Source organism: Berghia stephanieae, chromosome 12 (assembly GCF_034508935.2).
Source record: "Berghia stephanieae isolate SIO BIC M18660-M18661 chromosome 12, UCSD_Bste_1.3, whole genome shotgun sequence".
Taxonomy (NCBI): Eukaryota; Metazoa; Mollusca; class Gastropoda; order Nudibranchia; family Aeolidiidae; genus Berghia; species Berghia stephanieae.
In genome coordinates, this window is record NC_088371.1 from 24,998,645 (window position 1) to 25,013,168 (window position 14,524).

The window sequence follows — 14,524 nt, forward strand, 5'->3', positions numbered from 1 at the left end:
CGAGATGACCAGTGTGACTGCCAAACCCGAGAGGACCCATGTTCCTGAGCCCGAGATGCCCCGTGTACCTGTGCCCGTGATGACCCGTGTCTCAGTGCCCTAGATGACCCGTGTGTCTGTGCCCGTGATGACCGTGTGCCTGTGCCCGTGATGACCTGTGTGCCTGTGCCCGTGATGACCGTGTGCCTGTTGCCGTGATGACCTGTGTGCCTGTGCCCGTGATGACCCGTGTGCCTGTGCCCGTGATGACCCGTGTCTCAGTGCCCGATATGACCCATGTGTCTGTGCCCGAGATGACATGTGTGCCTGTGCCCGTGATGACCGTGTGCCTGTGCCCGTGATGACCTGTGTGTCTGTGCCCGAGATGACCCGTGGGTCTTACCGGCGTGAGTTCAGCCAGATGGAGCCTCGTCCCTATTACTGCCATGCAACTATCCGAAGGCATCGTCGTCAAGTGGTGGCCGGTGTTCCTAAAAGTCGCGTCTGTGAAAGTGAAACCACGTCACAGAATCCCGCCTGCACACATCTGCCCAGACGACATCACGCCAAATGCAAGGATCTGCCTGAGTTTGACCACCACGTTGGTGAGATAATCTATGTTTTGTAGGTTTCTCATGTATATATTGATTCAATATCTCGTTAGTTCCCATAAGTTTTGCAATATGCTCATGATTCATAATGGAACATACAACATAATTATGGAATGTTTAAACTACATGTATTGCTTATAATTTTCTACCTTTACCGCTGACAAGCGACGTCCACTTAATATTTCCATGTCTATATTCGACATGAGCCTCCTCATATTTGAGACGTTCATATTTCAAGTTTTAACGCTTTTCTCATCTTATACTTATTATACCGCTATGCTGAAGCGACGTAAATTTACATTGATTGCATTTCTTTCAAGTTGAATTCGTAAATTGAATCCTCTCTGCCTAGTTGACCATTGATAATTAAATAATTTGTTCCATGAGGACATAGAACGGTTCGAGTTGGGGGATATGTAATAGAATGACCATTCTATCTAATGTTATTTGATTTTGTACTCTATTACTCTTTACTACTTGTCTCTACCATCACTATTTAATTGTATGCAAGTAATGCAAGACTGTGTGTCTCTGTGGTTGATATCAACATTCCTTTACTCGTGTGTGTTACTATGACCAATAGTACGCTGTGTGTTGTGTGTTAAGCCCTTACACAGGTAGCCTCTCGATGTACTATTTTTATCCTCGTCTGGGTGTGACTTATGGCCTGATAATATATTTTTGTGTGCTTTCTTTCATCACTTCGCATCGTTATAACTTCATTTTAACAACTATGATCATTTACAAATTTATATCACAAATTCTGGCAAATCATAGCTTTCTAGCCACCTACCTTGAGTCATCGAAATCTACTTTGTTCTTCTGTATACTTAATAATTGCTACTTAAATATTTCATACAGCCATAACGTTAACGCCTTTGATTACTAATTACGAGCTAAACATTTACTCTTTAACTCTACAATTCACTATGATTGATTTTGTAGCATAACTCTTTAGTTTAGACTTATTCGTTCCTTCACACATGTCCCATGTTATTTGCATTAATTTGTTTTAATCATGAAGATGCACACAACTCGATCGAGTTTACTCACTTCAGTCTACGCATCACTTTACCTGGACCAGTGACGTAGGTGCTTTCCCTGACGTCCGCGCTAAATCTATTTTTAACTGCTATAGCTAATATTATAAAAATTATTCTGCCATGGATTCTTTTCATTCATTCATTGATCCATTCATTGCTACACGCCTATAGAATACGATACAAAAGAATGATCTGTTCCATTGTTCCTGAATAAAGACTTCATCATTATACATCCTGGCCTTTGTTGTTTGATCGCCTCCACTACCCTGGAGTGGACGGGCTAGGACTCGGGTAGACTATGGTGTCTCCGGACTTGACTGTGGTGTGTGCTCTTCGCTCATGAAATCAACTCCCTACTTCTACTTCTGACACATGAAGCCATGCTACTATCACTAACAGTAGTACTAAACTGTCACTTCATTGTCTCGATCTATCTTCCTCACTTGAGCACCACCGCCGCAGTTACAGTCTGGAACTCTTAAGTCGACCCCGGGACCGAATCCATCCACTCCCACGGCCTCTACACTCTGCCAATACTACTACTACCACTCGCCGGCATCAACTACCCGGTTGTCTCCATCAGTATCACACTCGCCGGCATCAACTACCCGGTTGTCTCTATCACACTCGCCGGCATCAGCTACCCGGTTGTCTGACTCTATTACACATGTACCAACGAAGGAAAGCTCAAGGAAATTTTACCAACCATGGATAAACGCTACCGTTAAACGGTTATCCAGACGAAAACAAAAGGCATGGAGCTGAGCGAGAAAGTCCAACAGTAAGAAAGACTGGTACAATTACGCCCAACTGAAAAAAGAAACGCAGAGAGAGAGAGAGAGAGAGAGAGAGAGAGAGAGAGAGAGAGAGAAAGAGAGAGCCTATCATAATCTATGTTAACGAACTTGTGAGTGAAAACTCACACAAAAAACTCTGGAAATTTATAAAGAGTAGGAGGTGCGATTCGGTTGGTATAGCGCCCCTTTAGCATGATCATGTATTATACTCTGACGCAAAGGAAAAACAGACATACTTAATAACCAATTCTGCTCTGTTTTTATTTATTTTTGCTTCAAAAGCTCAAGCCAAAATTTCCACTCAAAAACTACAAGGCGAAAAAAACGGTCACGACTCGATGGCCGAAATCAGTGTGACAGTAGAGGGCGTTTCCAAACTCCAACTGTGATTGGGTAGCTAGGTCTGTTAGATTTGATTTTTTAAACAGTTCTTTGCGATAGACTAGCGTCCTATCCAAAGGATAGCAAACAATTGGTATTGTCAGTTTCACGCTATAGAAACCGGGATAAGTTCCGGATCCATGGGCCCAGTGGCGCTGAAGCACTTTCTACAGACAAAAGTTCAATACCATGTTTTGAAAATTGTTAACCAATTCAAATGACTCGGAAACATCATCGACAAAGACCTCCTCTGCACGAGACATTCTGTCATTATTCACCCAAAATAAAGTACCCAGCACCTTTACAGTCTTTTGGTGTCAACTCAAAAGTAAGTCTAGATTACAAATTATTTTCAACAGTGACAACGTTCTTAACGGCCCGATACTCATTTTACACCTGAGTACGGTGAGAGAATGTAAGTAAAGAGAATTTTTCCAAGAACTCAACTAAGCGTCGAACGAAGCTCGAACTCAGGACTTTCCGGACCGAAAGCGAGTGTCATATCACTTTGACCACATAGCCAGGGTTCAATAGTGAAGATAATAACCAGTTGAATTTCTCAGAACAGAACACTATGTTAATCTTGTGCCGCCAGGCATCCATGAAATAACTGCTGGGGGCAGGAATCAAACGATTATATTTGCGCATTTATTCTTATTCTATTCCCCGAAAGAGGAACGAAGGAGATCCTTTGCTGTGAGGATGTTTGTCTTTTGATGATGTTCATCTTTGAATATATTTTAATATCATAGAGATGACGTATTTGAATGTAGACATACCTTAAATTGCAGTAAAGAAAAAAAAAAGAAGACAAAAACAAAAACATATTTTCAAAATAGTTAGACAAAATGAAAAGATCGATAATTTCAAGAATCGATTATAAAGCCAATACGAATATAAATTGGGTAGAATCGATTTTGCCTCTAGATATCCAACGATATTATATTGTTTTATACATATTATCATATTATCAATTGTCAGTTTTCGATTATTCCAATTATTAAAAGGATAATAGATAGAAGTAGGCTAGTAAAGGGCAATAAAAAAAAAAAGAAAAATAATAAAAGACCAACCAACGAATGATTGCTTTGGATAGAAAAAAAAAAGAAAAATTATCGTCAATCATGATTCGCTCTTACTTGTATTGTAAATTGGGGACTAGAAAATTATTGCGAGTGTGAGTAAAGTTCAATCAACTATATTGAATATAACAGCTTTAAAAAACAAACAAACAAAAAAAAACAGAAAACACACACAAATACATTATAGATATTTAGACACTCGGGTCTTTGTTATTGTTTTTTGCAATCCAAGTTTATGAGTAATTCTCATTAAACTGTATTAACCAGACTATAAAGGTTCAAGGTTACACATAGTTTTGTGTGTTGGTCCGTTATACTTCCGGATGGCAATGTTATGAGCTTCTAAGCCAAGCGCATACTATCTATAGCGTTTTGTCAAATTCGGCAGACCAATCATTATGCGTACCTCTCGTGTCACCAGATAAAGTTTAATGAGAGTCGACTATACCCATTTGCAAAACAGCCTAGACCAGAGATGAGGGATTGGGGTAGGAGAGAGAGAGAGAGAGAGAGAGAGAGAGAGAGAGAGAGAGAGAGAGAGAGAGAGAGAGAGAGAGAGAGAGAGAGAGAGAGAGAGAAAGAGGAGGACGAGGTTGAGTCGGAAGAGGTGGTGGAGGAGGAGGAGCTGGAAAATAGAGCTTTAACGGACTTGAAAGAGGAGCAAAAGTAGCCGGAGGAGGAGGAGGAAGAAGAAGATGAGGAGGAGGATTTGGAGGAAGAGGAGGAGGTGGAGAAGGTGGAGGAATCAAAGAAACGATGTCACAAACAACTATCATGTTCAAATCAATACCCTTGCACTCCTATCCTAATCCATAATTGGTGTGAATTTGATGTTTTCACTTTAATTTACTGTTTCTGATTTTCTTACAGTTAGAATAAGAATTGATAACCTGGTAATTTGAGAATCAATATTCCCCGACTCTGGAAAAAAACACGTATTTGAAAAGAAAAAAATGGCCAGAAAACTCGTCCTTCAAATATTGATCTATGTAAATGACTCTCATCTTTGCAAAAAAAAAAAAAAAAAAAAAAAAAAAAAAAAAAAAAAAATCCCAAACCCGTGATTTTAATAAAGACTTAGCGAAGTCCCAGGCTTGAGAGTTTTTTATGCCAAGGGGATGGTTCTTTCTATCTATCGACATTTGAAGTAGGTACGAGTTTTCTGACCAAAATTTTAAATGCGTGTTTTTCCCGAGTGCGACAGAACAGGCAATGGTATCGGATGATTACCTGGTACTTATTGATGAGTTGCCCTTAGGGAAATACAACTCCATCATTCTTCTAGACACGTGTCTATCGCACCAACTCACAAAACTGTGCGTAACCTTTACAATTTATAATATAGAGTCTAGTCTGATTGAAAGAATTGTGTGTTTCAATAGTTCCATGAAATCAGAACTGTCCCTTCTTCTTCTCTGCTATCGCACCAGCTCACAAAACTGTGCGTAACCTTTACAATTTATAATATAGAGTCGAGTCTGATTGAAAGAATTGTGTGTTTCAATTATAGTTCCATGAAATCAGAACTGTCCCTTCTTCTTCTCTGCTATCGCACCAACTCACAAATCTGTGTGTAACCTTTCAAGTTTATATAGTCTGATTGGACAATTTTGTGTTCCAATAGTTCCATGAAATCGGTACCGTATCTTTTTTTTCACTCTTGGCCAAAGCTTCAGGCTGAAAATTGTATGGCCTTCTTTTCAGTAACAGGGGTTTTAGAGGGAAGCAGGGATCGTTTTTTTTTAAGTCATCAGCCGAAAGGGCTTGTTTTTAAGTGGTTGTTAGGGAGTTCCAAAGTCGGATGGCGGAGGCCAAGAAAGAGTAAAGATGATGGTTTGTTCTTCAGTGGGGAACTTCAAAATTAAATGCTGAGTTTCTTGTTTTGTTTTTGTTCCGTTTCAAATGGCCAGTTGGAATTTAGAGTTTTCCGTTATGTGCTTTGTGGCCTTGAGCAAGTCATCTCACCCTCGCTCAGTTTGCGGCGCTGCAATGCGGTTGATACCAGGGTTATTCCAGTCTTCCCTTGGAATAGACCCTTGAGACAAATTTTCCCTATGGAATGAATAAAGTGAAGTCAATCTAATTGTTGATGGATCTTCTTTCATGTAGCGGTTCCCATGAGCTTTCATGATATACTTTGGAAAGCTTCGTTTTATCCTTTAACTCTAAAACTAGATCTACCGGACGCTGAAAATATCCAGCGTGACGTTGTTTTAAAACGAATCAGAAATCAGAAAAATTCGAAAATTTACAAGGAACAAGAACAAGACATTAAGTTAGTTTTTGCACAAGTTTGATTTAAAATCCTCTTTTTGGTTAATGACAAGAAATGAAGTGACTAGGAATAGGAACGTGCCTTTTTCCTTTAAGGGACGCCCAAAGAAAGACTCGAGAGTGAAACCGGTAATTTCATTTAAATTAAAAGAAAAATTGAGCTTTTAAATAACGCAATATCCACTAAACGTGCTCAAAGCGCTTTACAAAGTGTCCCTAACCAACAGCAACGCGTAACATGTAGAACGAAACATGACGCCTGTCTGGAGATATTACAATTTTTTCGCCAGAGACAACGCTGTTGACGGCCAGGTACTCTTTTTACACCTGCGTACGGTGAGAGATGTGAAAAAGAGCCTTTTCCTAGTACTCAACTCGAACTCAAGACCTTACGATCTGAAAGCTGGTCTCATACTACTAGACCACATTGCCGCACAACAATAACAGACGATGTCAGGCCATATCAGGCCGGTAACCATCCTCTCGCTCATACTGTGTTATTCCATTTGTAAAATAAATTAAACTTGGTACGGTTTTTCGTAGCTTCTAACCGGTAATCAGAAGGTCTGAGGTTCGATCCCAAGTCGAGGTCGACTGATTTTTTGGGATGTTTTTTTCTTTTGTATTTTCCTTTCTTGCGTTGTCTGGCACCTTTCATACACACTTGTTGAGTTCGAACCTCGGTTCGGTGGCAGACTATATTATTTGAAGGTTGATCATAATATCAATGGGCATGGTCTATATTACCTTTCCATGTGCTCGAGGTCATTGGTCACATTGCAAAGGGTGATCAAAATGACCTACATAGTGAAAAGTGTTCACATTTTGAGAAATATCCAACGCTACAATTGGTCATTTTGCTCAGCATGCCTCATGGGTATGTTTACAACTTTCATCAATAAAGCAGCGTAATTAGATACATAGAGATATGTCCAATCGTTGTACAGCAACAAATCATGTGATCGGTGACTAGGTTGGAAGAAATTATGAATATAGATCGCTCCCATTCTCAACGACTATGCTTACCGACTTTTCATTGTATAGATAGTATGCACTTGGCTAGGAAGTTCACAACATTGCCATCCGGAAGTAAAACTGGCCAACACACAAAACTGTGTGTAACCTTGAAGGTTTATAGTCTGGTTAATACAGTTTAGTGAGAAGTACTCATAAACGCGGATGGCAAAAGCAATAACAAGACATGACTGACGTCATCTTCGAACTATCTATTGATAGTTCGAAGATGACGTCACTCAGGTCATTGTTGATGGTTTTTGTCATCCGCGTTTATGAGTAATGCTCACTGAACTTAACCAGACTATAAACGTTCATGGATACACACCGTTTTGTGTGTTGGTCCGTTATACTTCCGGATAGCAATGTTATGAGCTTCTTAGCCAAGCGCATACTATCAATAGATAGAATGCGCTTGGCCAAGGAGTTCACAACATTGCAATCCGGAAGTATAACGGACCAACACACAAAACTTTGTGTAACCATGAACTTTTATAGTCTGGTTAAAACAGTTTAGTGAGAACAACTCACAAAAGCGGATGGCAAAAACAATAACAAAGGCCCGAGTGACGTCATCTTCGTTCTATCTATACGCATGTAGCTCCTAAGAGTCTTGTCTCGCTCAGGTCTGAATGTACCGAGCACAAAACCGTGAAGTTCGTGATTTCGCAGTTATGGTTTGAAGTTAACAGCTTACTTTCTACTTTCACTTTAAAAAATCTATTGTGAGATGTTTATAACCAAAGCTATGAGCTTGAGCCTTGCGGTTAAATTCGAATAAAGGATTGAGTTTAAATTAATGAAATGAAATCCCCTTTATTAATTCTATATGGGAAATTTGTCTCTAGGATCTATTCCAAGGGAAGACTGGAATAACCCAGGAGTGAGCCGCAGTGCATCGCCGCAAACTGAGCTGGGGCGAGGTGACTTGCTGAGGGTGCTGTAGGCCACTTAACAACAAAACAAATTTGGAGGTGTAGCTATACGCTACTACTACTACTACTACTACTACTACTACTACTACTACTACTACTACTACTACTACTACTACTACTACTACTACTACTACTACTACTACTACTACTACTAACAACAAAACATTAATATTTAAGTCCGTTTTTCTATACTTCAATTTGACCCATTCTTTGTAGATCGAATATATTTGCACATATCAACCCGCGCGGCTATGTGGTCTAGTGGTTTGATACTCGCTTTCGGATCGAAAGTCCTGGGTTCGAGCCTCGCTCGGCGCATAGCTGATTCCTTGGAGAAGGCTCTTTACCCACATTCTGTCACCGTACTCAGGTACTGAGTACCCGGTTGTTAACAGCATTGTCTCTGTCGGAAAAAAGATTGTACAATCGCCTAACAGGCGTCTTGTCTTGTTCTACACGTGTTGTTGTTGGTCAGGGACCCCATGTAAAGCGCTTTGAGCATATTAAGTCGATATTGCTCTATATAAAACCTTTGAAAAGCAAATATCTAAACTGACACAACATACCCTAAAATAAACATGATTATTTCATATGTCAAAGTTTGAGCGTTTCCACGAGAAAAGCAATGTCTTTAAAATCGTAATAGACAGAATGAAGATGACGTCACTCGGGTCCTTGTTATTTTTTTTTTTTTGTTTTTTTTTTTTTTTTGCCATCCACGTTTATGAGTAATTCTTAAAAAACTGCATTAACCAGACTATGAACGTTTAAGGTTACACATAGTTTTGTGTGTTGTTCCGTTATACTTCCGGATGGCAATGTTGCGAGCTTTTTAGCCAAGCGTATGCTATATATGCGCTTGGCTAAGAAACTCACAACTCTGCCATCCGGAAGTATAACGGAACAACACACAAAGGTTAATACAGTTCAGTGAGAATTACTCATAAATGCGGTTGGCAAAAAAGCAATAACAAAGACCTGAGTGACGTCAACTTCGTTCTATCTATAGACCTTCACTCTTGTCGACCGATGAGATGGCCATAGTGTCGATTAAATTGTTGCTTTTGTTTCGATTCCATCAGTAAATGTATTTGAGAAAAATGAATAATGATTCTTGCTTCAATCGAAATCAGAGGTTTTTCTCATGTATTTTTCGGTGTCTTGTTTTTCTCTTATATATTCTATTTCCGGTTTTTCTGACACAGTTATATACTACTCCTTTTAATACTTTTATCTTGCATGAATGAATGAATACATTATTTATTGTCGGTAAAAATACATATGCAGAAATAAAAACTACTATTAACAATGACAACAAAATATAAAAGTAATAATTTGAAAAAAAAATTATGATGTCTAATATCTTCTTAATAAAATCTGATTTAAAATCAGTAAGTCCTTTAACACTCTTCTTACCACCCATAGGAAATTCGTCACATTCGTTATGATGTAACCAATAATTTTCTTACTCTGATTTCATTTTGTTATAGTTATTGCGATAAAAACTCGACACGGTGTTGCAGAGCTCATTTTTCTGAGCAAAATATCATTGCATATATGCGTTACTATCTGTTGTCTATTTTTGTGTTGGGTGAGTATGAAGTTTGGGGTAAAATTCTGAAAATAGATGGTAGGGAGAGAGTTAAGGCACCAGTGCCTGCTCCAAAAAAATGTCACTTTTACTCTGATTATAAGGAAAGAATGCCTCAACGACAACATAGCCAGCCTTATCTTTCATTCACGGAGTTTTATTGACAATGATCTTCTTCTTCTTCTTCTTCTTTCAGCTTATCCCGCAGTTTGCAGGGTTGCCATTATGAATGCCACATTTCCATGCTTCTCGGTTCAGAGCATCATCTTCCCCCAGACTCAGTTCTTTCATTTCATCCTTTACCTTATCCCACCATATTGTCTTTAGTCTCTTTCCACTTTCCCGCCAATTGTAAGTCCAATACTTTCCTTCCCACGAACTCCCTCTCTCGTCTCTTTACATGTCAAAACCATTTCCATCTATCTTCTCTTATCTTTATTGATACATTCTTCACTTCAGTCAACCTTCGAATTCGTACATTTCTCACTTTATCTTTTCTTGTCCAGCCAAGTGACCATCTCAGCATCCTCATTATTGACAATGATAATGGTGTGCAATTCAACAGAAGACTATCATTGTGACATCCAATTGGATGATTCAATCCTCAAACCAAAAGGCATCATCAGCGACGTCATCTTGTATTACTTAACCATCATCAATTGGTCCATCATCTGCCTTGTCGTCAGCGTGTTTGGGGGAATCACCAACGCCATCAACATGGTCATTTTCGCACGGAATGGCTTCCAAAACACCATGAACATCAGCCTGTTCGCCCTGGCAGTTTCCGACTTCGGTGCGTGCGTCACACTCATCTCGTCAAATATCTTACGGAGTCCTTTGTTTGAACATGTCACATTGACATTTCATCCGCTCGAGGTTACATTCATCATATCCTCGTGGCCACACGTGGCGTTCACGAAAATAACAACTCTCATAACAGCTTTTATAACATTTGAACGTTATCTCTGCGTATCGAAGCCTTTGAAAGTCAAAAGTATTCTAACTCGAAAAATAGTAATTTGCTACCTGATATTTTCCTACTCACTTATCACCGGAATCATGGTCGCTCTATTTTATGCAAATAGACTTGGCAAAAAGTTCTACACAAGAGAAAATAGAACTTTGCTTGGTTACGTATTCAATGAACATCGTAAAATAATTAATAACGTGGTGGTTTTTCCCTTCTCCAACCTGCTCATGTCATGCGGTGGTTTCCTGTTCATCATTACTTGTACAATTTTACTCGTTCTAAAGCTCAGAGAAACGGTTAGGTGGAGATTAACAGCAACCGGAAAAGGAACTCTTCAATCAGAAAACACAAACGTCGGTGATGCGATGGCAGAAACCAAAGAACAAAAAATATCGAGAATGGTCGCCACTCTTTCGACGTTGTTCATTATCTGTTATACTCCCTCCGTCGTCACTCAGCTGACCATGTGGCTGGACAAAAGATTCGCCATTGACGGCCAGTTTTCTAACCTGCTTATATTTTTGACTTATTTCACCTTTACTTGGGAATCCCTCAATTCCGCCATTAATATTGTCGTGTATTACAAGAACAGCTCCAATTATAAAACTGTCTTTAACCAAATTATTCTCAGACGGAATGAAAAACTGTAAAGTATTTGAATAGGATTCAAGAGTCTGATGTCACGTCCGCCCAGCAACCAGCAGCTTGGTTCTAAACAAAGAAAATTGGTACTTATTATTCTTCATGCTGGCTAGAACTTTTTCACATGTCATGTGATCAGAATGTAGAAAAGTCAGAACATGATCAGATTTATAATGTTTTTCTTCTCTGGATACGCTTTTATGCTCGTCGGAGAAGTATTTCATAAGGGCGTCCGCCATTGTTCCGATAGTTTAGAACGAAGTTACTATGCGAGGGAAGTGACGTCACCACTGTTGAAGCCTATTGGACTTCGATCCACCGGGTATTCTAACTGACAACCTCTTTGTTTACTTATTTAAATGTGTGTTGTTTTTTCTTGTTTTAATTTATTTTAATAGCAGAAATTGATAAGTCTGTCTCGCCGTGGCTTTCGTAAAGTTATGGCCTGACATTGACCAAAAAATGACGTCAAAATGCCAGCCTTTTGCCACAAAAGAAAACAAATCGTGAGTTGTATTCAATAGTTCAACCAATTAAATAACTTGTTTCCATGAGCTCTACTAACGACAACTCACTAGGCGGTGCAAAAACCAAATAATGACGTCAAACTTCCAGTCCTATTGGGTTTCAGTATCAGGCTATAACTTAACGATGGCGACGGTCTAGCTCGGAGAGAAGATGGACGCCACCGAGCTATATATAGAATGCGCTTGGCTAAGAAGCTCATAACATTGCCATCCGGAAGTAAAACGGACCAACCTACAAAACTGTGTATAACCTTGAACGTTTATAGTCAGGTTAATACAGTTTAGTGAGAACTACTGACATGCCGGATCGGTTGTGACACGGTAGATTAACAGCAACACTTAATGATGGCGGAAAGTGGTGAGATCTGCATCCCCTGTGTGACGAACGCCCCGACGATCATGGGATTGATAATAACGATGATGATGATGATGATGATGATGATGGTGGTGATGATGATGATGATGATGATGATGATGATGATGATGATGATGATGATGATGATGATGATGATGATGATGATGATGATGATGATGATGATGATGATGATGATGATGATGATGAATAGTAGAAATGTTAATAACTAGTCAATCATCTGCTTACTTTTTGTGTGTTGATACTGAAAGGGGGAGGTGGGGGGAAAGGGGGGGGGGGGGGCATATGCGGCAACCATCACGATGTTTTATTCACTTTTTAATATTTTACTTTAAAAAAGCTGTTTTGAAGAATAACAACAATAAAAGACCATATTTACTAATAATACATCTAATGATTTTGAGAATACATAGATTATTCAAGCAAAGGGTAAAAAGATCGAAATCCACACGTATCTTATGATATCTCTTTGACACACGTGTATGGTTATGGTGCGGCTGTGTGGTCTTGTGGTGCAGGGGCGTGGCTACATTGGTTGATTTGGTGCCTGGCACCGCATCCAAAAGTGGATTACAGCATTTTGAAAAACCCTGAGAATTGGTATATACCGCCTCTTACTTATTTGAGTAAGTCTTTTCTTTAGATTTTTTCCCTTTCTTTTGTATTTACAAATACAGCATGTTTTATGTCATTTTCTTCTGGTTCTGGCACCACATTAAACTGTAAGCATGCCACGCCACTGGTGGTATGACACTCGCTTTAGGATCGGAAGGTCCTGGGTTCGAGCGAGCCTCGCTCGGCGCATAGTTGAGTCCTTGGAAAAGGCTCTTTACTCCCATTCTATCACCGTACTCAGATTTAAAAGGAGTACCTGGCCGTTAATAGTAATAGCGTTGTCTCTGTTGGAAAAAATTGTAATATTGCCTAACAGACGTCATGTCTTGTCCTAAATGTAAAATGTTGCTGTTTGACAGGGACCCTTTGTAAAGCGCTTTGAGCACGTTTAGTGGATATTGCGCCATGTAAAAGATCAATTTTTTAAATGGTTCCTTCCTATGTATTATTTATTAATGTATTTAATTATCATCAATATACTGAAGTAAGATTTTCTTTTATCAGAATTCAATCTTTAACACTGATTAGTGAGGGATATGTATCACTTAGGTCAAATCAGGTATCACATAACAAAGAACTGATTGACGTCAATTTTGTTCCCTCTATAGATAGTATGCAGTTGACGTCACTCGGGTTTTTGTTATTGCTTTTTGCCATCCGCGTTTATGAGTAATGCTCACTGAACTGTATTAACCTGACTATAAACGTTTATGGACACACACAGTTTTGTGTGTTGGTCCGTTATACTTCCGAATGGCAATGTTATGAGCTTCTTAGCCAAGCGCATACTATCTATAGATAGTTCGAAGATGACGTCAGTCAGGCCTTTGTTATTGTTTTTGCCATCCGCATTTGTGAGTTGTTCTCACTAAACTGTATTTGAGTGACTATAAACGTTCATGGTTACACAGAGTTTGTGTGTTGGTCCGTTATACTTCCGGATGGCAATGTTATGAGCTTCTTAGCCAAGCGCATACTATCTATAGAACAGGACAGGTGGAAAGTCCCTACTGATGCAGTGAGCGTGCTGTAAGACAGGTTCTCCACCGAAGTCGGTTCGCTGCCACCCACGTCTCCTCTTGCTGCCTGGCAACTTCTCCCCTAGTTTCTAAGAGTCGATGTCACCGTCCCCTAGAGAGATTGAATTCGTCCAAACCTACTTCCATCTCCATCTCGTATACCCATCTCTGTCCGTAGTCAGGGAATCTACGTACAAGGGTTGCCGGGACTTATTTCGGCTCGAAACAGGTGCGCCGTCCATTATGCGCTCGAGAGGGGTATCCCCATTCCCTCTCTTTTTGGCGAATGCTATTTTAAGCTTAATTCTATTTTGCTAATCCTAACATGGGTGTGCAAAATGATCTCTTATTGACGTTCTCTGGACGCATTTTTACGTTAGTTCCATACTAGTTAACAAATAATCAAGGGGACGAAACGAAGTAAATGGCAGGAAATATTCTGATTGGTTAATGCTTTAAACGGGCAAACCATTAATAGGCTTCAATAGTCACGATATCACTTTCCTCGTAATGACGCATAGTAACTTAGTAACTGGTTCTAAACTATCGGAACAATGGCGGACGCTCTTATGAAATACTTCGATGAGCATAAAAGTGTATCCAGAGGAGAAACCCCCCACATAAATCTGACCATGTTTTGATTTTTATACATTCTGTGAAAAAGTTCTAGC

General features: G+C 39.5%; 1 protein-coding gene across 1 annotated transcript; it reads left to right on the forward strand.

Moving 5' to 3' along the window:
• The first annotated feature begins 5,265 nt into the window (after positions 1-5,265).
• Positions 5,266-12,362, forward strand: LOC144958103 (uncharacterized). The gene is made up of 2 exons (XM_078889756.1): positions 5,266-5,334; positions 10,214-12,362. The coding sequence occupies exon 2, from the start codon at positions 10,248-10,250 to the stop codon at positions 11,325-11,327; it is 1,080 nt and encodes a 359-aa protein (XP_078745882.1). The 5' UTR covers positions 5,266-5,334; positions 10,214-10,247; the 3' UTR covers positions 11,328-12,362.
• The last annotated feature ends 2,162 nt before the right edge of the window (positions 12,363-14,524 follow it).